The 25,992-nt window shown below is 59.0% G+C and overlaps 1 protein-coding gene across 7 annotated transcripts in view; it reads right to left on the bottom strand.

Annotated features, from left to right (window-relative positions):
• Positions 1–25,992, bottom strand: part of EVL (Enah/Vasp-like) — a 140,805-nt gene that overhangs the window by 15,243 nt on the left and 99,570 nt on the right. For all 7 annotated transcript variants that reach the window (XM_059183094.1, XM_059183097.1, XM_059183099.1 and 4 more), the window contains exon 4: positions 1,439–1,502. In XM_059183094.1, coding sequence (XP_059039077.1) covers positions 1,439–1,502 — 64 coding nt within the window. The remainder of the gene's footprint in view (positions 1–1,438; positions 1,503–25,992) is intronic.

Raw genomic sequence — 25,992 nt, 5'->3', positions numbered from 1 at the left:
CCTGAGTCTGGTGGGGCTCACGCACGCCCTTCTTGGGGTGGAAGCAGCCCCAGGACCTGAGAGGGTGGAGCGGGGGCCAGGCGGGCTGCTGGTCCTGGTTCTCCCTAACTTTTCGTTACTTTAGGCAAGTCCCTCTGCTCTCCTGGCTCGTGTGAGGGACGGTACCTGTAGCAGGAGCCCGGGAGGTCAGGGTGAGGAGTAAAACCAGCCCAAACGTGTAAGAGCCCTTCACAAACGGCAACATGCTGTACTGCAGCAGACCAGAAGACAGGCCCACGGAACTGAGAGACCCGTGGGAAGTCATGAAAGGCGTGTCCCCTGCCTGCAGGCAGCGTAGAAGCACGTTCCCATCTCTGCCTCATGTCTTTGAGGCCAGTGGAGCGAGAACACCACGGTCGTGTTCCAAGAGGAAACAGGCCTAGAGCAGGAACCTGCCCAGGGTTCCAGAGAACCCCGTCACAGCCAGCAGGCTCCCAGAGGTTATCGAGCTGTGGCCTTTACTCCTCAGAGTGAGGGAGAGGCTAGAGGCAGGAGGGCCCTGGAGATCTTCCCAGCCAGCCGAGGGGTGGGCACGGGGCCTCCCCAACTCCCAGCCCAGGATTCCGGGAGCTTAGCTGCAGGCCCCCAGCTCAGCCCCTCTTCTGAGAACCTGGGTGGGGAGGGCCTGCACCAGGCCCAGGTCCCGGACTCAGCTCCCACAGAGCCCGATCCGGAGCCTCTCAGAGACGCAGAGCCCCTGCCAAGGCGACGGCAGGCTGGGCGCCCTCCCTGGCCCTGCCTCCCCTGGCAACATGACCTGGGCAGCTGCTCCCTCCTCGGCCACCATGAACTTTTCTGTAACTCCTGGGCAAGGACACTGGCCCTTCCTCCCAGTTCAGGCGCTTTAGAAACTCCCTGGAGTGCGGGTGGGTGTCAACCTATGGCCCACATCCCACAGGAGCTGCCGGCTCCACAGGCTGGCAAGCAAGGACACCCCCACAGCCCCGGCCAGGCTATCGGAGAGCAGCAGCAGCCCCTGCAGGGCATTCATGGCCTCTGTCCCAGCCGAGGTCAGTGGGCTGGGGTTATGATCCTCCTGAGGCTGTGGCCCCTGCCGGAGGCATCCAGTGAGGGAGTGTCGGGCAGCCCAGCATGGAGCCTAGGCCACAGGCCTCAGGCAGACAGCCCTGGGCGTCCACTGCCCAGCTCCAGCAGCGTGGCCTTGGTCATGTTACCGAACAGCCGCCTCCGGACACGTGGGGGAAGCTTGAGTTCAGTAAGACGGATTAGCACCCGGGGTGCTGCAGACTGGAAGTCTCCATGAGACCACACGTTCCCTTCCTCACCCTGGCAAAGCTGCAGAGGCCTGGCTCCCACTTCCCTTTGGTCAGGCCTGTCCCCTGCCAGTGACCGTCTCTGGGAGTCGAAGGGCCATTGGCACTGCTGGGTGCAGGATTACCTTCTCTGGATGTCCATCTCTTCAGGAGAGGGGCCATTCTGCACCTGACGCTGTGTGGAGGGGCCTGTGGGACACAGAAGCACAGAAGCACAGAGGTTAGCGAAGAAAGGCCCTGGCAAGCGAACCTGGAACTCTCCTGCCTCTGCCCTCCTGGCCCACAGGAGCCGTCCCTGACCTCTCAACAGGCCCAACGCCGCCCCCAGCCTGTCGCCTCAACCACCTCTCTGTCCCCGTTCCGGGGCTCTTCTCCCAGAGCCCATGAACCGGACCGTGTTGCTCCCGCGGCTCAGAGACGGTCCAGCTTCTGAGCCCTCTCCCCTCCCTATCGGACCACAAGGCCGTTCCTCCTAAGACCACCAGCGCACTCGGCCTCACCAAACCAGGAGATCCGTTCTGTCCTCCTCGTGAGCAAAGGACAGCCCCTCGTGGTGGGTTAAGCGTCCGAGCCAGGGACTTGCAGCTGGTCTGGTGCAGCCGCATCCCCGGCTCCTCACTATGATGTGGGGCCATCTGCCCGCCATCTGGGAGCCTGAAGCTGTGGGCACAGCGAGGCAGGGATGGCAGAGGTGGTCACTGGCCAGGCCACACCCTGGCCCTGCAGGCAAGGGCCCAGAGCAGCCCAGGCCTGCTGCAAGTGCCCTGTGTTCCGATGGGGAGTGGGTGCCGAGCCACATTCACAAGAAAAGACAGGCTTCCGCCCCAAACTGAGAAAAGGCTGATTGTTCCTTCTCTTTGCCAGCTCGGGTGTCACTGGGGAATGGCACAGAGTCACAGGGAGAGGGCAGAGTCTGGGCAGGCGGGTCTCATTCTTCCCTGACCACATGGCGAAGGGGCTTGTCTCCTCCCTAGGACACAGTGGCAGCCCACTCAGCCCACAACAAAATCCACCACGTGTAGAAGGCTTCCTGCGCAAGCGCTCTGAGCTGCTGAGCGATGAGCACGTCGTCCCCCGGATCAGGGGCACTGCGGGAGAGACAGCAAAAGAACCTCAGAGCTGAGATGGATCATCTGGAGCAGGCCTCCGGCCAGAGCACAAGAGTCTCCTGTGTGCCTCCCAGGCCGGTCATCCGGCCTGATCCCAGCAGCAGACGACACTACCTCCCGTGACGACAGGCTTTCTGCCGCAGAAGTCTCAAACCCACCCATCCTCAAAGGCCCCGTCCCCACCACGAGGTGGGACACAACACGGGTCGAATCTTTTCATGCCCAAAGTGAGCTTCCACGCTCAGCAGCTTCCAGACCTCGCTGTCCTGGGCCCCAGGATCATCTCCAGTCAAGTTTCAGTAAGCCGCGCCTTGCTGCCTTGCTAGCCCGTGTCCGTGTCCAGTGAGGGAAGGAAGAGATCCAGATGGCAGGCCCTGGGTCTGCTGCTCGGTGGGAGGCGAGGGCCTCCCAGCACTGAAGGGAAGATGCTTCCCGGGGTGGACCTGACTAGCCCTGCCCTTGCTTGGTGCCTTCTGCTGCCCTCAGAGCACGGGTGGCAGAGAAGGGGTCAGCACACGGACAGACATGGCTTCTGTGAATGTTGGCGGGGCAGCCTGGCACGTGACAGGCATGAGATCGTGAGCTTTCTCTCCCCATCACTAAACACATTTGTAAAAGGAAGTTATTAAACATATACCACTTTGCTCTTTTTTTTATAAGAATTGTTTTTTCTGACTGTAAGTAACATATGTGTTCAGGACAGACATTAAAAGATTTAAAACAGGGCGCCTGGGTGGCTCAGTTGGTTGAGTGACTGCCTTTGGCTCAGGTCATGATCCTGGAGTCCCAGGATCGAGACCTGCATCGGGCTCCCGGCTCCAGGGGGAGTCTGCTTCTCCCTCTGACCTTCTCCCCTCTCATTCTCTCTCTCAAATAAATAAAATCTTAAAAAAATTAAAACAAATGAAAAAACAAATCCTTGATAAGGGATCTCTTTTGTCTCCTCCTCAGCAAGGCCCCAGTCCTAGTGCCTTCTGCCTTGTTCTCAGGAAGCAGGGGCAGGGGAACCCCGCTACCCAGCAGAGCCAAGGCACTTCCCTAATTTAACTTCATTTTCACTCTTACAACCCCGCTGGCCGCCGAGAGGACTTGTCCTGGGGAGACGGGATGCAAAAGGGAAATAACTTGCTCCGGGTCGCACAGACGGCAAGTGTCAGAGCCAGACCCACACGACCCACAAAAGGCCACTCTCTTTCTCAGTTACATCATGGGGTTGTGCCCTTCTGGGACACACCACCAGAAGAGCCACAGGACAAGCGGCTGCAGCCCGCAGTGTCCACAGGTCGGACAGATGTCCTCTGACCCCACCCAGAGGCTCTGTGCCTCCACCCGCGTGTCCTGGCCAAGGCAGGAGGGATTTAAGACAACTCAGCCTCCCCTCCCCATCCCATTCTGGGACTTGGGCCTGAGCTGCTCTGCTGCTGGCTGGACTTCTGGAAAACTGAGCTGCTCTGCCTCACTCTAGGGCCTGGCCCCGGCTGCCCAGCTCTGCCTGAATCTGGGGTCGCCCTTCTTCCACGCTGAGCCCATCCTGGAGACCCTGTCTGGTACCTGGTGTAAGGACTGGAGCCCTCGGGTACCCCAGCCAGGCCCCCTCTAGCACTGAGGTCACATGATTTGGGCTCTGCCGGCTACTCAGATGTCTCTGTGTCTGCCAGCCTGGCCTGGTCTCGGTCCCTGTAACTGTTTCCCATCCCTTTGTTGGGACCCCCTGTGACAGCCAATGGCTGTCTGTTGGGCTGGACTTCCTTCCAATACCTTCAGCCAGCCTGTTCCTCCAGAGGGCAGGGAGACATCCGAGAGGAGCCTGGCTGCTCCCGGGGGCTCTGGCCCCCTGCACGGCAGACATACTTCAAAACCAGACAGTTGGAATTTCAGACTCTGCAGAGCAGGAAAAGACAGGGCTTGGTTGCGTGAGGCCTTCCGTTCTTCTCAACTAAGAAAACGTGAGTCTGTTTCGAGCTCTGAGAATTCTCGCCATTAGGAAGCATGGTCCCTCTCTCAGGTGGGAGCTGGGGCCTGGGGAAGGGGCCTGGCAGCGTCACAAGGGGTATCCGCCGCAGACATGAGGTTCCCACTGCCTCCTTCCTCCTGGCCGGGTCCCCTCACTGGCTCCAGCGGCCCCACAGGCAGAGGCAGGGGAGGGCAGGAGGAGGATCTCTCCTTCGAAGTCATCTCGGGCTCTTGCGAAGGCCCTGGCACAGCCCCCTTTCAGGGGCTTCGGTGGGAAATCGCACAGTGAGAACACTGTCCCAGCACTGAGTTATTTCTATGAGTCCCTGTGTGGTGCCGCTGGCAGCCAGGGTGGAGGCCATGCAGAGCCCCCGCCACAGAGTCACCCCCGCCAGCCACGCCCCCACCTTCCGGATCCAAAGGAGGGAGCAGGTGGGGACCCCCGCTCCTCTGCCTCCCACCGCGAGTTGGTTCTCAGGTCTTACGGTGGCCCTGAGATCCCGACAGAGCCCACCGCCTCTCCATCCCCACGTGCCTGCCTTGGCATCTCTCTCCTTGATCGATGCCTCAGGCCGCCAGCGGGACCCTGTGCCTTCACTCTCTCTCCTTGCTTCCCACCCCCTCTTCCACACGGACATCACACCCCCTGGGGTCTGTGGGAGACCCAAGCCTGACCCTCAGGGGGCTGGGGCCACGCTCTGTGGAGGAGGACGCCAGCCCCCGCCCCGCAGCAGCGCTCTCGATCTGCTCCCTGGGCCGGACCGCTTGCTGGGCTCCCCACCCCTCTGTCCTCGTGTGGGGCCCTCACTCGGCCTGGGGACCCTCTGCAAGGCTCGACTCTGTCGTCCGCTCTTCCAGGAAGCCTTCCCACACCCTCACACTCCTCAGTGTTCCACACACAAGGGCCCCTGTCACAACCCAGCTCTCACTAACACGACAGAAGCGGAAAGCAGCCTCCTCTTCTCTGGGCGCTCTCGCGGCTCCTGAGGGCAGACAGCACACCTCGTCCTCGTCACCCCGTGCACAGGGCTTGGCGCACACGGGACCCTGCTCTGTTTTGCTGAGTTGAGTCGGGACGGTTAGAGCGAACGGTGACTGCCGGTCCAGGCTGGGGAAGCACAGCGGAAGGGACGGGGCTGAACGCGCTCAGATAAGAATAAAAATCACTGGAGACATAAGCTTCAGATAAGTGACCCCCAAATTCAGGCTTGTTCAGAGCGGAGGCCAACCAAGGGGGACAGATCTCAGGCTAACGATTCTGTGCCATAACCAGGACCGACGAGCTGCCAACCGGACACCTGAGAGACAGCTTGACCTGGCCTTTGTCACAGGGCATGGGGTCTGATGAGCTCTGCGCGCAGCTGTGTGCGGACGCCCCGCTTTGTACGGGATGGCAGACACTCATCCAGGGGGGTCACATTTAGCCGCCTTGTCCCCACAAGGTACTGACGTGTGCAGGCAGATGGGGGAGGCGCCCAGAGTGGGGAGGGAGAAGGCCTGGCCAGAGCTCTGCCCCTCACCAGTGAGCGGGGCCTCCCTGTCTACAGACTGAATGTGAAGAGGACCCTTCAAGCCAACGGGGGCGCCCCACAAAGCTGCTGCAAGGAATAAACGAACTACATGAAAAAGTCCTCTGTAAACCATAAACTGGTTTGAGACTATTTGAAAACTATTCGTTTTTATTAGTATTCAAAGCAAATTCTTAGGGCACCTGGGGGGGCTCAGTCGGTTAGGCGTCCAACTCCTGATCTCAGCTCAGGTCTTGATCTCAGGGGCGTGATTCTGAGACCCGTGTCAGGCTCCGTGCTGGGCGTGGAGCCTACTTAAAAACTAAAAGCAAATTCTTTGGTTGGCCTCTCCTAGGAGTCCAACATCTCTTGCTGGTCACTGACCTGCCTCTGTCCTCGCACTCTCGAATGGCCCCTGACCCGTCAGGCTGCTGGGACTTTTAGGAATGCGCCCCACTCCCCATTTACAGAGCGCTGCCTTCTCTGGTCCCACGACAGCCCCGCAGAAGGGGCAGCGCGTCTCCGGGAGGTGAGGGGACTTGTGGAGGCCAAGGTGAGGGGGCGAGGGCTCCTGGTGATGGCCTCAGTGTGCCAGCCTGCCGAGCGCGGGAGCTGCTCCGGGGCTCTACCTAGGACGACTTATCCTCTCTCCCTTGCCCCACGTACATTTTGCCGAGGTCAGAACAAAGAGCCCATCAGCACCGCGGACGCGCGAGCCAGAGGAAGGGAAATATGAGCTGGAGCCGCAAACAAAGGTGGGGAGGAGCAGGTGCCCGTGTGTGACCGCTGTGCGGTCCGGCCCATGGCCTGGCAGAGCGCGGCCCATAGGCGAGGCCCACGCTGACACCAGCAGCTTTAGGTCCATTTGCGCCAAGTCCGCTGGACAGGGACGCTTCCTGGGGAAGGCGCGAGCCCCCACTATCTCTGAGGCCCGCTTTCCAGATGGCGTTAAGTCCCATCACACGCCTGCTCCTATAAAGCCGGTGGTGATCCACAGGAGGACTGTTCATCCTTAAGGTCATGAGGAGAAAACAAAGCTAGACGGGGCTGAGGCCAGGCCAGACTCCAGCCATGAGCCTGCTTGGGAGGAGTGACACGGGAGTCTGGGCAGAGGGGACGGGGCTGGTCGTCAGAGGTGGTCCCACAGAGGCCGAGGGACCGGAGGGAGAGTCCATGTGACTGACCTGGGGCAGTGGTGTCAGCCAGACCAAAGGAGAAAGTGGGGCCAGGCCATCTGAGGTCATCTCTGAGTGGTGGCCGCTCTCCCTGGGACCCCAGTGTACTGGGAGCCCCCAAGCAGGGTGTTAATGATCAACATACCCTTCCCAGGGCCGGTCTGAGGTGGGATGAGAGCAGACTGGGCACTGGCCCTTTCTAGAGTCTTCTATAGTGCCTGTCCTGGGTGTAAAGACTTGACAGAGGTACAGTCATCTTTAGGAAAGCCACCCTTGTTTAACAGAAAACCCGGTCGTGTGACTAATTCCAGGAGGATGAACCAGATGTGGCATCCAGGAGGATGAACCAGATGTGGACGATGCCACAGTCCCCTCAGCCTCACTGGGCGGTGGAGAGGCACACGGGTCACAGGCTGGGCCTGGGTTCCGCGTGGCTGCAGGGGCACAGCCCTGTGGGGACTCTGCGAGTACCCAGCTCCCTGTCCACCAGGACCCCGTGTGTCCAGCTGCACGGACCAGGAAAGACGGCGACACGGACCCAGGCAAACAGAGCAGTCTGACTTTTACTCTCCAGGGACAGAACTTTGGTCCTTTGTACTCCCAGCACATACTGTAGCCTGGCATCCGGTCAACACTCAGCACGTGCTGAACGAGTGAACAGCTAGGCTCTAGGCAGACTGTGTGAAGCTTCTCCAACTAAATGTTGAGGCGACATCAGGCGACACATTCTTAAAAAGTTCTTGGCTCTCGGCTGGAAATGGTCAGTGGCCAAGCTGGCGACGGCGCCTCGTGAGCCTTGAGCTAGGACAGCAGGAGACACACCACGGGTCGCCCGCAGAAGTGGTGCTCGGAAAGGACCACAGATGGGATAAGGGAAGACACAGCCCAAGGTTACTGAGTAGTTACTATGTTCTGGGGCCAGGCTCTGTGTGGGGTTCTCCCTGCTAGTCTTCCTTGTCCTTGTGGGCTGGAGTCTTACTAGCACTGCCCCTAAGGGTCCACTGCAGGACCAGACAGGCAGTCTTCCAAGTGCTGGCCCAGGGGCCTCTGGACAGTGCGCATGCTCCCGCCAGCCCCCACCCCTGGGAAGATAGCCCAGGCTTCCCACTACCCCTGGCACCCACTTTCCAGTCCCTCCACATTTCTGGCTGGTCTCTTCCGTGCTGTTCCCATTTATACAAACCCCCTTCGGAGTGAATCTGGGGCCAGGAGACCCAAGTTCTTGCTGGAGTTCTGCTCTAAGTAGTTAGGTGCCTTCGGAAGTCCCTCCCCTTTCTGGGCCTCAGTTTACCACGAAGTGAGAAGAATGGAACCAAAGACCGTCTAGTTCTAAATCTCTACACTGAAAAGGACAAAGAAGGAAATACACCAAGATGGGGACAGTGGTTATCTGTATATTATGAGAGATTATTTCTCTCTTTTTGAATTTCCAAAGTCTGTCCAGGTGGGCTGTATTACCTTAAAATAAAGACACACTTGGCTGGGAGTCCCCAAGGAGGGCACACGTGGGGACTTTATGATGCTCTCCCCATGAGTCCGGTGGTGCAGGGCAGGCAGAGGCCCTGACCGCTCCTGGCCTGGGTACCCCACTTGGGTACCCCACTTTGAATTACACAGCCCGAGCTGGGCAGATAAGCCAGGGCATGGCCAACACCTTCTCCTGAGAGAGGCTGTTCTCCTGCCTGCCCATTAACATTCATGAGGTACTGGGACACCAGCCCCCCAACTCCTCTGGGACACAAGGGACAGGCTAGGTTTCGAGTTAGTCTCTATAGGAAAGGCATCCCCTGGGCCTCCTGAAAAGATGGAACCTGAGCTCCCAGGAGTGCCAGGACAAAGGATCCAGCACCTGCTCAGTGAGGCTTGATGGCATCTCTGGCCAGCAAACGACACCTACCTAATTTGGGCTGGGCAGAGCCCCGAGCCCCGCTGAGGCGCCCTCCTCCCCTCTCCAGGTCTCTGTCTGCCTCCTCCCCTCTCTCCAGAGGGTCCCTGCATTGTGCACTGCCTTAGAGTGGCACCCTGAGATGGAGGCAGCTTTTCTAGACCCGTGCCCCGGCACCCCTTCCCCTCTCATTTCAGGGCCCCCACTGTGAGCAAGCTGGTGTCTGTGTGAGAATGGGGTCTGTGGTCTAGGCCTGAGTCTTCAGTTGCCTCTCCAAGGCCACAAGGGAATCGGTGGCAGAGCTGGGACCAGCGCCCAGGACAAATATCTCCCAGCCCAAGGCTCTGGCTGGACAAGCAGCAGTCTTCACACTCACGCGCTTACAAAGCCAAGGTGGCTTGGCACTAGACAATCCTGACTGCCACCTCCTGCTTATTTATTTACTTATTTTTAAAGATTTTATTTATTCGACAGAGAGAGGCACAGCGAGAGAGGGAGCACAAGCAAGGGGAGCGGGAGAGGGAGAAGCAGGCTCCCCGCTGAGCAGGGGAGCACGATGCGGGGCTCGATCCCAGGACCCTGGGATCATGACCTGAGCCGAAGGCAGACATCTAACGACTGAGCCCCCCCAGGCGCCCCTGCCACCTCCTGCTTTAATGACAGTTCAGCTGCTTGCCTAGAGTTATGCTGGGTCAATCTCCCAGCACCTTTCCTGCCCAGGCCACACCAAGGAACGGAGGCTCCCAGTGGGCTGGTACGTGAGGCAGCCTGTTTCCCTTTACTCAGACCCCTGGAGGCAGCTGAGGTGTCGCCCACCAGACTCCTGTAACAGACCCTCACAGCTGAGGCTGCCAATCATGGTTCCGCCATCAACCCGTGGTGACCCATGGCTAAGGCTGCATCAGAGAAGCCAGAGTCTACATGGCCTGCAGTCCTTGCAGGTCAGCCAATGCAGATGCGGGCTGATTCCAAACAGGAGCTAAGGCCTGGGCCACACAGGCAGAAGCACCTGCTGTCCTGGCAATGACGCAGCCCCCCAGAATCTAGACAGAGCCAGCCTTTGCCCCGTGCTGATGGTCGCGGAGGCCTGTGGAGGCCGCAGCCCCACCTCCCTGCCCCTGTCCTCGCACAGAAGGCCCGGGAGGCTCGGGGAAAAGGAGGACTTGCTCACGGGAGAAGCAGGGTTGAGACCTAGGCTCCCAGGTTCCAGGTCAGGATACAGCCAACCAGCCTGCCTCATCTCCTCAGGCTGCCTTAGGCCACTTTCCTGCTGAAATAACTTCTCTCCTTTCCTCACAAGATCACTTCAGGACACATGACAAACCTTGACAAGAACCTCAAACAAAATAAAGTACGACAAAAATCTGTCACACCTTTACAGCGTGGGTGACAAAGTGCCTTTGCATGATTTTGGCCACTAATCTGCTCAGCTCTCCAGGGTGGAGCCTGTCAGACCTCCTTACAGGTGAGGAGACAGAGGCTGGGAGAGGGGGAGCAACCGCCCAGGGCCACGCACGCCTCAAGTGACTGGTGCCGCTGGGACCGGTGCCCACGTCTCCCGAGCCCAGTCTGCGCCCTGTTGCTTCTGCCCACACTTCTGCAAGGCCTCAGTGCAAAGCAGCGCTTACCCTCTGGTCAGCCACTAATGGGGGCTTCGTCCCAAGATCCAGAGCTCATGTCCGCCACTCCCAGCAGACGGGAGCAGAAGGAGAGGCCCACGAGGAGGAGGGGGAGCCCCCCATGAGGAGCGGGGAGGAGCCCCCTGTGAGGACCGGAGGAGGCCCCGTTCCCACCCCGTGAGGAGCAGGGAGGGGCCCCGTCACCTACAGCTCACTCTGCAAAGCACGGAGCAGTGGCAGTGGCAGAAGCAGAAGCAGTAGCAGTGGGAGGCCCACTCTCTGCTGACCATTACGGGCAGGCCCCCGGGCGCGGTGCAGGAGGGCGCTTCTCGCATCCTGGCCACTTACCTCTCCTTCCTTGGCCGCCCGGCTTATGCAGTGCGAAATCGATACGCCAGCCAGCCGTCAAATGGGCTTCACCACCTCAATCTTTAATGAGGCTTCCCAGCTAACCTATCAGAACCCTCCGGCCTACTTGATGCCAGCAAGCTCTGGGGGCTGGGGACAAGTGTCCAGAGCCCCTCGGGGGTCAGCTCACAGGCCTTGGTGACACCAGGTATCTGCCAGAAGAACCCCCTCACTGTGGCTCTTGTCCCCTGCGGGCAGTGGGATGGCTGGGGCGGCCACAGAGCCAGAAGCCACAGCGTACCCACTGCCACTCCCAGAATGGAACAGGTGAGCGGCCGAAGGCAGAAGCCTGGGCACGGTCTGCCGAGGCCACGCGCTCTGCCCGGGGCGCCCAGCGTCCTGGCTGCTGTTGCTCTTGCCGCCCCTCCTCGCCATCATGTCTGCTTCCTCGCAGCCGAGGCCCGCCACTCCTGCTTTCTCTCCCCGCCCAACCAGTTCCCAGGCCTGCGAGAGCTCAGTCCTTCACCCTGCCCGCAGGCACCTGTCTCTTCCACTGCCCTGGGACGCTGTCCCGTCGTCACAGCTGTGGGCACAGAGGCTGTTCCTTCTGCCGGGTGGCCTCGTCCATACTTCCCTGACTGGCGACCCTCGGGACCTGGAGCCCAGGTGAGGTCAGCATCCCTGGCTTCTCTGGAGGCCACGTGGGGAGTGCTCCCCTTCCTCCTGCCACCTGCTTACCGCAGAGTCCTGCCTGCCCCACTGTGCCGAGGGAGGGCACCCACTGCCACTCCCTGAGCTTCTCCTCTGTGTACTCCGCTCAGCTGTGAGCTCGAGAGCAAACCCCAGGCCTCTCCCTTCTCGTATGCGAGCCCGGCACAGGGCCCGGCAGGAAGTGCACAGAGCACGTTTGTGTGGCCTGCCCAAGGCTGGCGTCACACTCTCCCTGTGGGAACCCGCTCAGCCCCGGTCCCATCCGCCTTTCCACTCTGTGTCCTCTACGGGTCTCCAAGAAACACCGGCTCTCCTGAAAACTGGCCCTCAGGTCTGCCTTCCCTGGGCTGTCTGGGCCCTAGCCTCAGCTTGCTCGAGTGGCGGGGTCTCCCAGCCTCCGGCTCACTGCCCTGAGCCATGTTTGCCGACGAAACATCAGGAAGCCGGTTTGTCCTGTGCCATTCCGCAGCCAGCGCCCCAGCAGGGCCGCTCAGCACCCACGGAATATCCTCACTCTCGGACCCAGGGCCTTCTAGGCTCTAACTTGCTTGGGCCCGCCGCTAACTATCTTCTCCAGCTCCCTCGTTCCCAGCCGGTGCCTTCGTTGGGGCAGACCCCACCGTCCTCACCATCTTCCCTTGTGGATACGGACCGTTCCCTGTTCCCTCTTTCTCCCCCTGGGTATAAAACGCAAATATGCGAAATACACACAAATTCGTAAAGGACGACACTGGACTTCAAAGGAATTTGGCTTTTCTCTCTCTCTCTCTCCCCCAGACACCACCTGGGAGGGTGGCCTGAAGGCCGGCACCTCAGCTCCCGCTCTATTTCCTCCTTGACACAGGGCTCGCACGGTCCTGCCTGTCCAGATCCTTCCCTAAACAGCTGACATCCATTCGAAGGGGCTCTGGGACCTGGGGCTAGCTAGTCACGGTCCGTCTTGGGGACTGCATCTTCCCATCTGCGGGTTGAACTAGAGGCGGCACCCCAGTTCCGACAGCGGCCCCACCGCTTACTACGAGCTCACCATGTGCCAGGCACTGTTCTGGGCGCCTGGACTTGAGGTCACTTAGAGCTAGACGCAGCCTTGGCTCTGTCACTTACTCTTGGCCTGACGGGCTACTGTTCCTTTGTTTTCTTATCTGAAAAACAACCAAAGCGCCCTCTGCCAGGGGTGTGGATCCGTAACCCGTTAGTGTCGGCCTCCAGTCCGATGCAGTGCGACCACTGATGGGGGCTGCTTTCTGTTTCAGGTAGTGCCGTGTGAGTGACACTTTGTGTCTGTGAAATTCTCATGACCCTGCCCAGGAACAGTGTGATCACTACCACATCGGGCCAGGGAAGCCCCGAGACGTTAAAAACTTGCCTACATCAAATCTGTGAGTGACAGAGTCAGACCCAGAACGGGGTCCTGCAGCTTCCAGTCCCACGCTGCCACCTCCCCCAGGCTGCCGCTACAGAAACCGCCTCAGGGAGAGGCCGTCGGGGGCAGGCTCTCCGGGGTGCGGAGTCCGAAAACCAGCTTCAGGTCTGCCCGCTGGAAGTGGGCCTCTTCTTAAAAAGCAGTGCCTGTGAGGGAAAAGGAGCTGCAGGAACGGAAGGGGAGGCCGCACACGTGTGGGCTACAGGCCCAGCGGGCCCACGTGCCAATTCTGCTTCGGCTTCAGTCTCTCCCGGACTTCCACCGCCAACGAGGGCGCCCTGGGTGGGCCTGCGGCCTCGCACGGCCTCCCAGCTGGGCGGTGGCCACACCCACCGCCCTGCCTGCAGCCACCTGGTGCCCCAGGAGCCCAGGAGTGAAGTCCCAGTAGCAGTGTCTGCAAAAGGGAGAGCACATGTGTCCCAAAGCACAGGCCGGCAGGCAGCTAGCGGGACTGGAGCGTGGCCTCTGCAGTCTGACCTTCCTGGCTAGTTTCTCCTCTCTAAAACCAGGTCTGGGAGCACCTGGGGGGCTTAGTCAGTTAAGCACCTGCCTTCGGCTCAGGTCGTGATCCCAGGGTCCTGGGATCGAGCCCTGCATCAAGCTCCCTGCTCGGTGGGGAGTCTGCTTCTCCCTCTGCCCCTCCCCTGCTTGTGCTCACTCTCTCTCTCAAAAATAAATTAAAAAAAAAAAAAAAAAAGAAGCTGGGGTCTTGGCTGATGCAGTTGTGGAGGCCTTCTGCAAACTAGTTAATGACATTTATTTGTTTCTTCAACAAGTGTTTACTACCAATTTTGCACTCCGATGGAAGAGAGCAATAGAGGGACGTAATTTCTAGACGGAATCCTTTAAGAATGTTCTGTTGATGGCGCCTGGCTTGGTTAATCTCCAGCTGTGCCGAGTCCCCAGGTCAGACCTGGTGGCCGGCAGTCCGCCCTGTGCCAGGCACTCCTACCTTCTGCTTCTGAGGCCGCGCTACTCTCTGCCCTCTGCTCCTAAGCTGGAAGGGGCTCCCATGCCGGCAGCAGCCCCTTCCATCTGCGGGTGGGCACCCCGACAGCTTGGTGGTGCTCGGGGGTATGTGGAGGAATGGAGAACACAGGCCATCTGAGATCAGGTTTACTGAAAGGTAAATAATTTAAAATCAGGAAATAAGCACAGATGGTCCATGGAGTAGCACAGAAAATCTGCAGGAGGCTGGAGGAACTTTGGGCCACACCACAACCAGCACAGGAGGGCCCCCTCCTGCCGTGTAGCTTAAGCCCAGCCCCAGGGGTCCTGTCGCCTAAGGGCTGCTGCTCTTCAGTGCGCCACCTGCATCCTCCTGAGCCGTTTCTGTCTTTCCTGCCTCTCCCTGGTGGTCCTTGTGCTTGTGACATGGCATGTCCCTACTTCCGCCCCATAAGCCCGCCCTCCTCCGAGGTCTGCTCTGGGCTTGTACGAGGCACCGCATGACATCTTCCCAGGGAACGCACTTCCTGTGAGCCCTGCCCGGCCTGGCGCCCAGGCTGCCTTTATTAGGGCGCTTGTCTGCACCCCTGCTGGACTCCGAGCACCTCGCATAAGAGAAACACCCTGTACTTAGGCTTCCACATCACCGTGTGGAATTCTCAAAACAATGTGACAAGCTGTTATTATCACCCCGTGTGACAGATCAGAAAATGGGGTTTCAGAGGCATGAGTCAGCCACGTAAATCGGTGGTAGAGCTGGGTCAAGCCAGGAGACTTTCAGCTACACCTTTCTGCCACCGCAAACAGGGCCCGTGTCGCTGTGAAGCTGGGCGACAGGCAGGTGCGCTGTCTGTGCTCTACGGTCGCCGAGGCCGGCCTCCACGGCAGACCATTGCGGACACCACTGGGGAGAAGTCCAGGCTGCTTAGAAGCAGGGCGGGCAGAGCCCAGAGCTCCCAGGCCTCGGGAAGCTGCGAGCCAGGTGTGCACCTTCTAGGCCCCGAGAGGAGCCATGGCGCCCAGGGAAAGAGATCCCGGCGGAGATTCTTCACCTCTGAGGATCTGTTTGTCTGGGAGATGAGGCTGTGAAGGCCTGGGTCTGGGGGGATCCTCCCCCACGGCTCTGGGGAAAGGTCTCCGCTCTAGAATGTTCTACCCAAAGGCTGTCCTTCAGGACCTGGCCCTGCCTATTCCGCAGCCTCATCTCCCACAGCGCCCAGGATGGGCAACGCTCCTGGGAAGGGCGCCAGCCTCCACCGCACGTGGAGCTGCTTGTGTCTCTCCTCTCCGCACACTTTAAGACCCAGATCAGGCTTGCCTGCTGCAGAGGCTCGCCTGCCGGCCCTGTTCCCTTACCTCAGCCTGCGGGCTGGGCCTCCTCCCTCCTCCCCCGCAGGCCCCTCCGGCCTCTGCCACAGCACCTGCCACGCCATGCCGTCAAGTCTCCCTTCTTCCCCTGAGCCCCAGGAACCCCGGAACCTGCTCACTCATCTTTGTGTGCTGGGGCACAGCCCAGGCCGGACGCGCCACGGATGTCTGTGCAGTCACTGACCACACAAGTATCACCGTGCGAGGCGCACACACACCGCTGCCCTGGAAGTCAGGCAACAAAGACGTGCGCGTAATGGGAGCATGGCAGGGAAGAGAGCTGAGGTGGCAGGTGACGATCTGGGGACGTGTGAGCCGAGGTGAGGGAGCCACAGGCTATTGCAGGGAGGAACATTCTAGGCCAAAGGGACATCAGGTTGAAGACGCTGTGTCGGGAGCACAGGGAAGCACAAGGAGGCCAGTGTGACTGAAGTCAGTGGGGAAGCAGAAGCGGGGGAGGTGGGTTTGAAAGGCGCCGGGGCCGAGTAGCCCGTGCAAGCCTTGCTATGGATTTGGGTTTGATTCTGAGTGAGACTAGAAGTCTCTGGAGAGTCTTGAGCAAAGGCTGACCTGCCCTGGGCTAGACTAGAAAAGACCAATCTGCCTGCACGTGAAGAACAGACTATCACGGGCTGAGCACAGAGGCAGGCAAATCAAGGGGGTGTCCGCCGAGAAAACCCCGCCACGTGCTGGCGAAGAAAGAGGGAGTGTGAAGGCAGGCGGCAAACGGGGGGGTGGGGGGGCCTCGGATGCGCGCACGCCGTCCACTCCGGAGACTGCGAGTCCTACTTCCAGGCCGGCACTTGGGTCTGAGTCCTGTGACGATCACTTACTAAGAGATACGAGCGGGCTCCTCTCCTGCGGGAGCTGAACTTGGCAGAGGCTGACCTGTGAAGGGGTCATTCTTTAGGAAAGAAATCGTTGCTAGCTAAGACATCAGAACACGGATGCTGACGAACTTCTGACTTCCTTCAGAAGACACAGGCATTTGGCCACAGAGATGGGCCAGGCTGAGCGCCTGCCACCGCTCCCCTGGGATGAAGCTGGGCTACCACGCGGGAAGCATGGAGGGCGCCAGCCGACGACGAGCGTCTCTTCTGAGAGGCTCTCTGAGTGACGGGAGAGACCTGAATTGGCAGTGAGGAGCCTGGGGGTGTGTCCCTTCCTGGCGTGGCCTTGGGCAAGGCACTTACTGCTCTGAGCCATATGTCCTCCTCCTTAAATGGGGACAACAACCCTCACACCGCCGCCACTCCCAGAGGACACCGTGAGGAGCCAGTGGGACGAGCCAGCGACCGCGCGTGGCGAGGGGCCGGTGCTCTCCTCAAGGAGCGGGAGGGTGAGCCCCTGAGGCACGTCTCAGCTTCTCCCATAGCAGCGTAAGAATGACTCTGCCACTGTTGAGGGGCGGGGCCCTAGCGTGGCCTCCTGGGACTGGGTCCTCCGGGGACAATGACACTCCGCGGGTGTTCTCATGTGCTTTCCAGCTGACGAGTCACATTCCCGTCTACTGTCTCACGGGGCCTCACCACAACTCTGTAGGCGGCCACCGCATCCACGGTGAAGATAAGGCGACGGGGCCGCAGGGGCTTGCTCAAGGCTGCCTGGCTGCTCTGAGTGCTGGGCCCGCAGCATGGGCTTGCCCCCCTGTCACCTGCTGCCAGAGTCCGTGTCATTTCTGCCAGTCACCTGTGCCAACCACAGGCTACTCACATGCCCCAACCCGGGCCCATGGGCAGGGACGGTGAGGCAGACCGTGCAGCATCCCAAGCCCTGACTGGGCCCTGGTGTGCAGGCTGTAGCTACGGAACACTCCAAGCCCCGGACACATCTGCCCACCAGCATCAGAGAGAACATCTGGGGCCGGAAGTGAACTGCAAACCAACCGGCAGCTCTTGGAGGAAGACAACGGAGGGATGTCGGCAATCAGAGCTCCCAGGAAGGACACCAAGTCCTGTGAGTGGGCAGACGGAGACCCCAAGGTCAGGCCGAGCTTCTTCCCAAAGCCTCAAGTTGAAGTCCCAAACCACAGAGCACATCCTCAACCTCGGCTGCTCCTACCCCAGCTCAGTCCCAGCACCACAGCCGTGTTCAGGCCCCGCCATGTCCACCACCACGCACCCCGGACCATCCCAGTCCTGAGCCCGGCCTCCCTCCGTGCCCCAAAGCAGGGGTGTCAGCATCAGCACAGAAGTGGATGTTGTTCGTTAACTTAGCAAATATGGGGGAAAAAAAAAGAGTAACTTTAAATTGTTAGAGTAATTTCCAGGTGACAAAGCACTTTCACGAACGTAACGTCCCGTTACCCTCACAACAACCCTGTGAGGTAGGTCTGAGCCCGTCGTACAGACGGAGAAATGGTCTCAGGAAAGGACCGTGGCTTCCCCAGGGCACACCCTTGGCACAAGCAGTGCCTGAACCCAGATCCACCCGGCGCCGTGTCCGACGTGCCCGCACCTCCGGGCCGCAAACAGCCGTAGGTCCACGAACATGAGTCTGCTTGGGAAGGAGCGCTCCATCGTTTAGGGGTGGCGGTAGGCGGGCCAAGGTGACGGGTGCGATTTCTGTGTGAGACAATTCTATTTGCCATGTCCCTCAATCACAGATAGCACCCCTCACCTTGCGCCCAGTGTCACAGGCTGGTGAGCGATGCTGGTTCAGGAGTGCCGTCTTGGTCTGCAGACGATGGCGTGCTGATGGCAGGAAGCGCCTGGCCACGGGAGGCACATGACAGACACAGGAACAGAGTGGCCAGCTCTGTGGGGCGCTGGAGAGGTGAGGAGCCAGATGCCTGCCCTCAAGGGGCTCACAGTCTAGACCAAGTGGGACAGAGGACTGCACGTTTGGAGCTGAGAAGCGAGCCCCGAGGTCGGCGGGGGCATGGGGAGGCCCCCCCAGCACAGCACCGTGAAGCAGCACACACATAGGCGAGGAGCCCCAAGTACGGCGGCACCGAGAGAGGACAGCATGACACAGCTGGTATGACTCATGGGCAAGGGTTGAGGACAAGGTAAGCGGGGCTTGCCAACCTGACCCCGGCTTTGCAGGAAGGTCATGCTGGATGCGCCAGCGGGAAGGACGGCCTGAAGAAGGGAAGAGAGGCTGGCCGGTGAGCGGCCTGCTACGGGCCTTCGGGGCAGACAGCGAGCACACGGCATGAGTCGGGGCGAGGTGTGCGCACACCTTCATCGGTGTAAGCCGGCGCGATGGAGCACGGGGTTGGGGGCCTGTGCTGGGTCCTGCCACACGGCAAGGCCCTGGGCCTCGATGTGCTCCCTCAGCCTGGCAAGCACACAGCAAGGGCTCCTCACGACATAAGGTCTGGCCAGCCACCCCTCTCCTCCTCCTCTGTCATTCCCAGTGACCTACTGGGACAGGCCAGCAGTGTGCTGGTTTCTGAGGGTCCAGCGACAAACAGGACACTTAATGACACCCACCCCGACCGGATTCCCATGGGACAATGCCAAATGGGGTGACCCTGGTGATGGAGGCAGAAGGAAAACACGGGGGTGGGAGTAGATGAGGCCCCACAGTGGCTGGGAAGGCTTCATCTGAGGGGGAACTGCTGGACGGGGGGTGGGGCCTGAGAGTGGGGGGCAGCGAGCAGGGCCACAGCGGGGGCGCTCTGGGAAGCGTGTGGTGAGCAGGGCACTGGGCGTGGACGTCCCGCCGTCCGGGAACCGCCAGCCCGGAGGCTGGTCAGGAACCAGCCACCAGGGCGGTCAGGAGGGGGCGTGGGAGGCAGCGCGTCACTCAGGTGGGCAGAAAGCGCCAACGGCCTCAGCAGGCGGGAGAGGAAGAGAGCCGGGTGTTTTTCTTAGGGGAAAAGGTAGGTCATTTTCCACAGAAAGGTTTATGAGAAGTGAAATTCAGTGCCACGTCTGAGAAGCCATGACGTAGAACAACGTGAAGAAACGGGGCCGGGCCCGCTGCGCAAGAAGGCGTGTCTAGAAGCCATGAGAAGGCGTGTCTGGAAGCCATGAGAAGGCGTGTCTAGAAGCCATGAGAAGGCGTGTCTAGACGTCCCTCCTGCACCTCCTTCCCATGCCTGTGCTGCCGCCTTTCATGGGATCGGCGAAGGTCCCGGGCGTTAGGACAACTGGGAGAACCCTGCCCACCCAGCACCAGGACAACGAGGTCTCGGGAGGTCCCGATGAGGTCATTACAAGCAAACCAAGAGAGGAAAGGGTGTCCCCTTCCACTCCGCGGGGCCAATGAAAATACCTCCTTCGTCAGGGTTTTAATTCACTCCACATGGATTTCCACAAGCTACCAGGTTTTTCTTTTCCTTTTTCCAGAGCCCGGATAGACAGACCCAATGAAGGGGAAGACTTCTGGTTGCAGCAGCATGTGGTTCCCCGGCACGCACCTGGCTGGGAACAGTAGTTTGAAACTCACAGCCTTCCCCCCAGAAAGCGTAAACAGTTGCCTTCCACTTTCTGCTTCTGTTCCAGCCCCTGCCCAGCCCAACACCAGGCCTTAACCTTCTCGGGCATTCCTGGGTCAAGTCTGGGCCTCAGGCCTATAAAGGAAAGCTGCCTTCTAGCACCGAGTTGGAGACACAAGGTGTGAACTCCTCATTTCCAGCCAGCCAGCCTTTAGAACTTCTGCCATCAGCGCTGGGCTTTGCTGGACACCCTGGATCCCACTGAGATGGGCATCACTGGCTCATTTTTACAGATGAAGAGACTGAGGCCCAGAGAACAGCCCTGCCGGAGACCAGACAGCCTGACTTCGGCCCAGCGATGCTGCTTCACGTCACGGTCTGCTGGAGAGCTGCTGTCCAGGCAGCCTGTCCTGCTACAGAAGTCTGGGTGCTGGGATCTGCGTGCCCCAGGACATCTCGTTGGGGAACATCCCGCTGGGGAAGAGGCTTCTTCCCCAGCTCTAGACACAAGGGCCGCGCAGCAGAAGTGCTCATGGGCACAGACCCCAGCGATCTCTGCAGAAGGTCTCATAGCCACCATGGGGCTTTCTTTTCTACCCTTCCTGACACAGCCTGGCTCAGTCACGACATAAGGTCTGGCCAGCCACCCCTCTTCTCCTCCCCTGTCATTCCCAGTGACCTACTGGGACAGGCCATGACTTTGGCACAAGTTGCAGGTTGCTGGATCTTCTGATTTCAAATGTTTTTTGGGGTCTTAGCGGGAGTTTGAGAAGTGAACCGTCTGTTTTGGTCTGGGGTCTCCCCACTCGGTCCTGAGTTGACAGTAGGAAAGGTGAGGCCCCCGGCTCCTGGAGGCTAGAATGGGGAAGGGCCTGCCCACAAGGGCAGGCTGTTCTACCACTGGGAACGTCAGACTCAATGTCATCAGAACCAAAAGGGAAAACAGTGGACAAACGAAGCTACCACAAGCCTTCCTGAGCACTTTCTTTAGGTCTATTCTGAAAGAACCCCTCCCTGGTCCTAGGTTCCAGGGAAAATCCTTTTTAAGGAAAGAACAGGTGTTTCAAACCTGGGTCTCTGGGGCTAGTAGGAGAGACCTCGGGAGCAGCCCCAGTTCTGCTCCCGACTTTCTATGTGACCTGCAAGTCCTCCCCGGCCCCCAACCCCCGGCTTCAGTTCTGGCATCTGCAGAACGTACGTACACTCTGCTTTATGACGCCCAAGGCTCTCTCCTGGTTCCCACTCACCGGCCCAGCTGGGCCTCAACTGTCTTCTACACCAGCGGTGGCTTCGAGGCAGAAGCTTTGCTCAGAAATCCCCCCCCACCAGCTGGCTGGATGCCATCAACCTGGGGTCTCACTTCAGGTGTCGCTAGGGCCCTGCTGTCCTGGAACACGATACAGTGACTGTGGTAATTCTGGGAGAACCTCAAGTCGTCTAACAGAAGCGCGCAGGACTGGGAACAAAAGGTGAAACAGGGCTGCGGGCAGCTGGGAGGAAACCAGCTGGATTTACTGGACACCCGGGAGCGTCGTACGCAGGAGCTGCGTCCAGCAATCCTCCCACAATCGGGGGCATTATTATATCCGTTTTTCAGACGGCCTGGCTTGCTGTAAGCAGCACAGAAGTCTGAGCCCAGGTGTGGGGAGCAGTACACCCAGAGAGCCTGGAAGCTCCTTCTCCGTTCTCTGCACCTCACCCTCGGCTTCTCATCCCTCGGTTTTTTCCTGAGTAATGTCCTTTAGGATAACCAGTGATCTTGCGAGTAAAATGTTTTCCTGAGTTCTATGAGCCATTCTTGCAAATTAACCAAACCCCAGGGGGGTGTGGGAGCCTTCAATTTACAGCCTGTTGGCCCGACGCACAGGTGACAACCCAGGTCTGACTGGCATCTATCTGCCTCAGCCGGCTGGGCTGTCTTGTTGGATGGAGCCTTAACCTGTGGGGTCTGACGCCACCTCGTGGTGGATGGGGTCAGGACTGAATGTGGTTGTAGGACAGCCTGCCGGCCCGCCGACTGCTTGATGTGTGGAAACCACACACATCCGGTGTCAGATATGAAGGACCGTGGGGAGAGGAGACACAGGAGTGTGACAGGAGTGGCCTTCCTTCCGCTAAGGGACCCTGGTGCCAAAATGGACATTCTTCCCACTGTGGCATGTTGTTTACACCACACCTCCTTGTTTGGGGTGAAGGGGAAAGTGAGCTAATCTAGTTTCTCTTACTGCCTGGCCTCGGGCTCACTGAGTCCCTCTGGGGCTCGGTTTCCTCCCCTGTAAGATGGGCACAGACATGGCACTATCTGCCTGGCTCTGTCACATGACAAGCACACGAGACGCCAGCCGTGATCAAGAAAGAAGGAATCTGATTTTCACAGAACTTCTGGCCCACCCTTTCGGACTCAATAGTCTCTTTTTATTACAAACATTTTATAAGGTCCCTTATGTCATCCCCAGTGAGATTCACAGGTCATATAAACTATCTACATAAATTAGAAAAAACCCGATGCCTTCAGTGTACTGTAAAGGAGAAAAAGAGAGGAGGGACCCACAACAGCGTGCGCGCTGCAGAACGTAAGCGCGCAGGTCCGGCTCCACTAGCTGATGTGGTCCCTCGATGCCTGCCCCTGGCCCGGACTCACAGTGACCGAGGGGAGCCGTGTGCACCACGAACAGTCCTGAGTGACAGTGCTCACGGAAAGCAGAAAACAACTCCTGGTAAAGTTACAAACAAGCTAAAGCACAATTTTCTTCTGCAGTACGTGGTAGTGGCATTCCTAGAAAATTCAGTGCACGTTAAACCCTGGTGGAAAAAAGGGAGCAGTACTTCTTCGAACAGAGCTACGTTCTGGCTCAGATAAGTGAGTTTTTACCTGCATGTGCTCAGTGGGACACGTGAAGCTTCTCTTCACCGCGGAGGCCTGCCGTGCAAGCTGCAAGACATGCACACTCCTCGCCCTCCATTTACTGCGTCTTTGTGTCTCAGCTGTCCCTGCTGTGACCAGCCCTGCCACTTCAGCTCTGGATGACACAGGGGCCACAGCCGGCCTGAAGGCATGTGGAGGACAATGGCTGACTGAGCCAAGAACCGGACTCCTAATGTCTAGGCCAGGCTCCTCCAAGGGCTCAAGCGAACTCCTAGAGGGTCGTGTTTTCCCAGAACCCAGGCACTGGAGCAGGCGAGGCATTCTCCTTAGCTAGTGGGGCTTGGCCGACCTGGTGACCACCACACGCTCCACACCTGTGCTGTGCGGGATGCCCCCGAAGCTGTCCACACCCTCTACCTCCCTGCGCTCCCATGCTGGGGACCACACAGGCCACATGCCGCCCACGGCACAGACGAAGAGATGGAGGCCCACAGAAGGAAAGTGATTGGCTCAGGGCACCTGTCGGTAAGTGTCATTCCAGGCCCAGTATCTGGGTCCACTGACTTCCCCGTCATCATGCCTGTTAGTCCCTGAGCAGACGGCAGCTCACCCAGCTCCACACAGAGAGGGCTGTGACCGGCCACTAGCCTGGTATGAGACCTCAGGGGACAATCGACACTCCATGCTTTAGCTGAGGGAGTGGAGGCCCACAGAGGTCCCTGGGCCTGACTGAGGTCCCACAGTGAGTGAATGGCAGAACCAGAACCAGTGCTAGGCCTCCTGAGTCCCAGTCCCGAACAATAGAACCTGGGGACTCTGTTCCTTGCAGGGTCACTGAGGGCCAGGTCAGAAGGCTAACGCAGCCCCTCCCACCCCAGAGGAGTTCTGGAGGGCAGTGGGGGAGCGAGGGGAGGCAGGGTGTGGGTGAGGCCAGGGCTCTGGCTGCAGCCGCCCTAGTGAGAGGCAGTGGCATCACAGCAGGTGCGAGGCTGGGCTGCAGCATGACCCCTCTCACAGCAGCCAGGCTTGAGCATTACGTTGGCAAAGGCAACATGGGCAGGGAGCCTCCAGGAGCATGGAAAGGGGCAGGAGAGGCACACATTGGGGAGGGGCGTGGTGCACAGAAGTTCCAGTGAGAGAGAAAAGGCAAGTACACAAGGAAGAACGAAGAAGGAATGAATAAAGAGAGGCCAAAGGAAGGAGCTGAGAAGGTGGAGGTGGGCTGAGCTGGATGGGCAGGGCTGGATGGGCAGGGCTGAGCTGGATGGGCAGGGCTGGATGGGCTGGGCTGGGGAGGGCAGGCCTGGGAGAAGCAGAGATAGAAAGAAACAACCCCAGGGAAGGAGCAATATTTGAACAAGCTTGGCATCAACCCCTCTGCCCTTTCTAGATTTGTCCTTGGCTAATGTGCCCTTATTCTACGGGTTGCACGTTGTTTGAAAAGACCACAGTATCAGAAGGCTCTCCGTGTGCCCTTCTTGTCACTTTTGGTATCTTTCCTTCTTCTTTTCTTCAAAGATGTATTTACTTATATGAGAGAGAGACCGCGCGCATGTGAGCTGGGGAAAGGGAACAGGGAGAATCCTGAGCAGACGCCCCACCGAGCGCAGAGCTGGATGCGGGGCTGGATCTCACCACCCGGAGATCATGACCTGAGCTGAAACCAAGAGTCAGATGCTCAACTGACTAAGCCTCCCAGGAGCCCCTTGCTAGCCTTTCTTATTTTAAATATTCCTGAGATAATTTAAAATGGTAACATTACCCACCTCCTCAAACCAGAGCCACAGAATCCCGCCTCTCTGGTTTCTTTCCATTTTTAAAGCAGGGGACAGCAGGAGGATGGGGGCCAGGGCCAGGGCGAGCAGGGAAATACCCTGGCCAGACGTGCCCTTGAAGAGGGGGAAAAGGCTGAGAGGGGCCCGCGCTAAGCAGGAGGCCACCCCACCTGCCACCTGTGCTTCCGGCAGAATCTAGGTCTTCTAACTCCAAGACCTCCCTCCCCTGTTTTAAGAAGCCGGCCGAAGAACAGCCAAGAAATCCCCCTGCGACCCACACGCGTGCCTCTAGATACTGAACTGGAACAAGTTCTCCGGCGAGAAGAGGAGCAGGAACAAAGGACAGTGCGAGGACAGCGCGAGGTCTCCCTTCCGCGGCCGTGCGGACGCGAGGAACCGCAACAGCGCCTGACACACAGCGCGGGTGCGGCTTCCCAGGGCCTGCGGAGGAAGGTGCTTTTATGATGCACCCTGCCTGATCCCTGCCACATGGGGCCAGACTGCCTCCGCTCATCTGCCCAAGCAAACTCAAGAGACCATTGTCCTTCGAGGATGCACACGCTTTGGGAGTGGGAAGTCACGCGGGTATGACTAAAGGCGCAGGGAGCTCACACACGGCCCTGCTGTCCAGCATTTGCTGCAAACAGCAGACAACTGAAATCGCCATTAACGTCCACGAAATGTTCACCTGTCCGAACGAACAAAAACACCAGCTGAAAGGCTATGTCTTCCCTCGTCTTGTGCTTACTGGGATTAGCAAGAGGCGAATGCTCAGTACTGGGGAAAGCTGGGGCAGAGCGTGACGGTCACGCGTGCTGGGGAGAGTATCAGCTAGTGCTCTCATTCTGGGAGACACTTTAGCAAAATAGATCAAAGCTTTAAAAACGTACTGTTTGACTCAGAAATATGGCCAAGAAGTAACGGGACAAGTGTGCAAGCTTGCACCTGTGAGACACACACATATAAATACTCACATAAAGGTACAAGAAGACCCTCTATGACACAAATGGAACAGTGAAAAATGGGGTCAGCTTTTAGGTTTAAAAGCAGAAGACTGGTGACGTCACAGTGCATCATCATTCGGCACCTGGTACAGTATTTGGGCACTCAGATGGCATGGAGGTCGGACCGTCCTGGCACGCAGAGCCATGCACAGCCTAGCGCGACGTGAGAAAGGGTTACGGACAGTAGGCACAGACCATTTCCGAGGAATAGCTATTCAGTCACATGCGAACACAAACACGTCTGGAAGGACGTCTGTAGGGTCAGCAGCACTCATCTCTGGGCTAGAGGGTCACAGGCCACTTTTGCTTGTTTGCACTTTCTCTTTTCCATGATAACTGAGCACGGACTTGCTCAGGGAGCCTGACGTGGAGGCGCCCTGCCTCCCAGGTGTGCTGGGCTCTGCGAGGGGTAAGAGGGCATCCCTCCACTCCAGCGTCCGCACAGGGCTCTGCCCACTCCCAGCAACGGCCATAGCGACACGGTCCCTCAGCAGTGAACGAGAACTCACTCCTGTCCGACAGTGCGCACGAACCACTAGGACTTACAGAAATCTGCTCAGTGTGTAGCCCCCTCCTTCCCCACACTGAGACCGAGGCCCA

Source organism: Mustela lutreola, chromosome 7 (genome assembly GCF_030435805.1).
Source record: "Mustela lutreola isolate mMusLut2 chromosome 7, mMusLut2.pri, whole genome shotgun sequence".
In the NCBI taxonomy this organism is placed as follows: domain Eukaryota; kingdom Metazoa; phylum Chordata; class Mammalia; order Carnivora; family Mustelidae; genus Mustela; species Mustela lutreola.
Note: the sequence above shows the minus strand (reverse complement) of the source record. Positions and strands in the feature narration are given on the sequence as shown.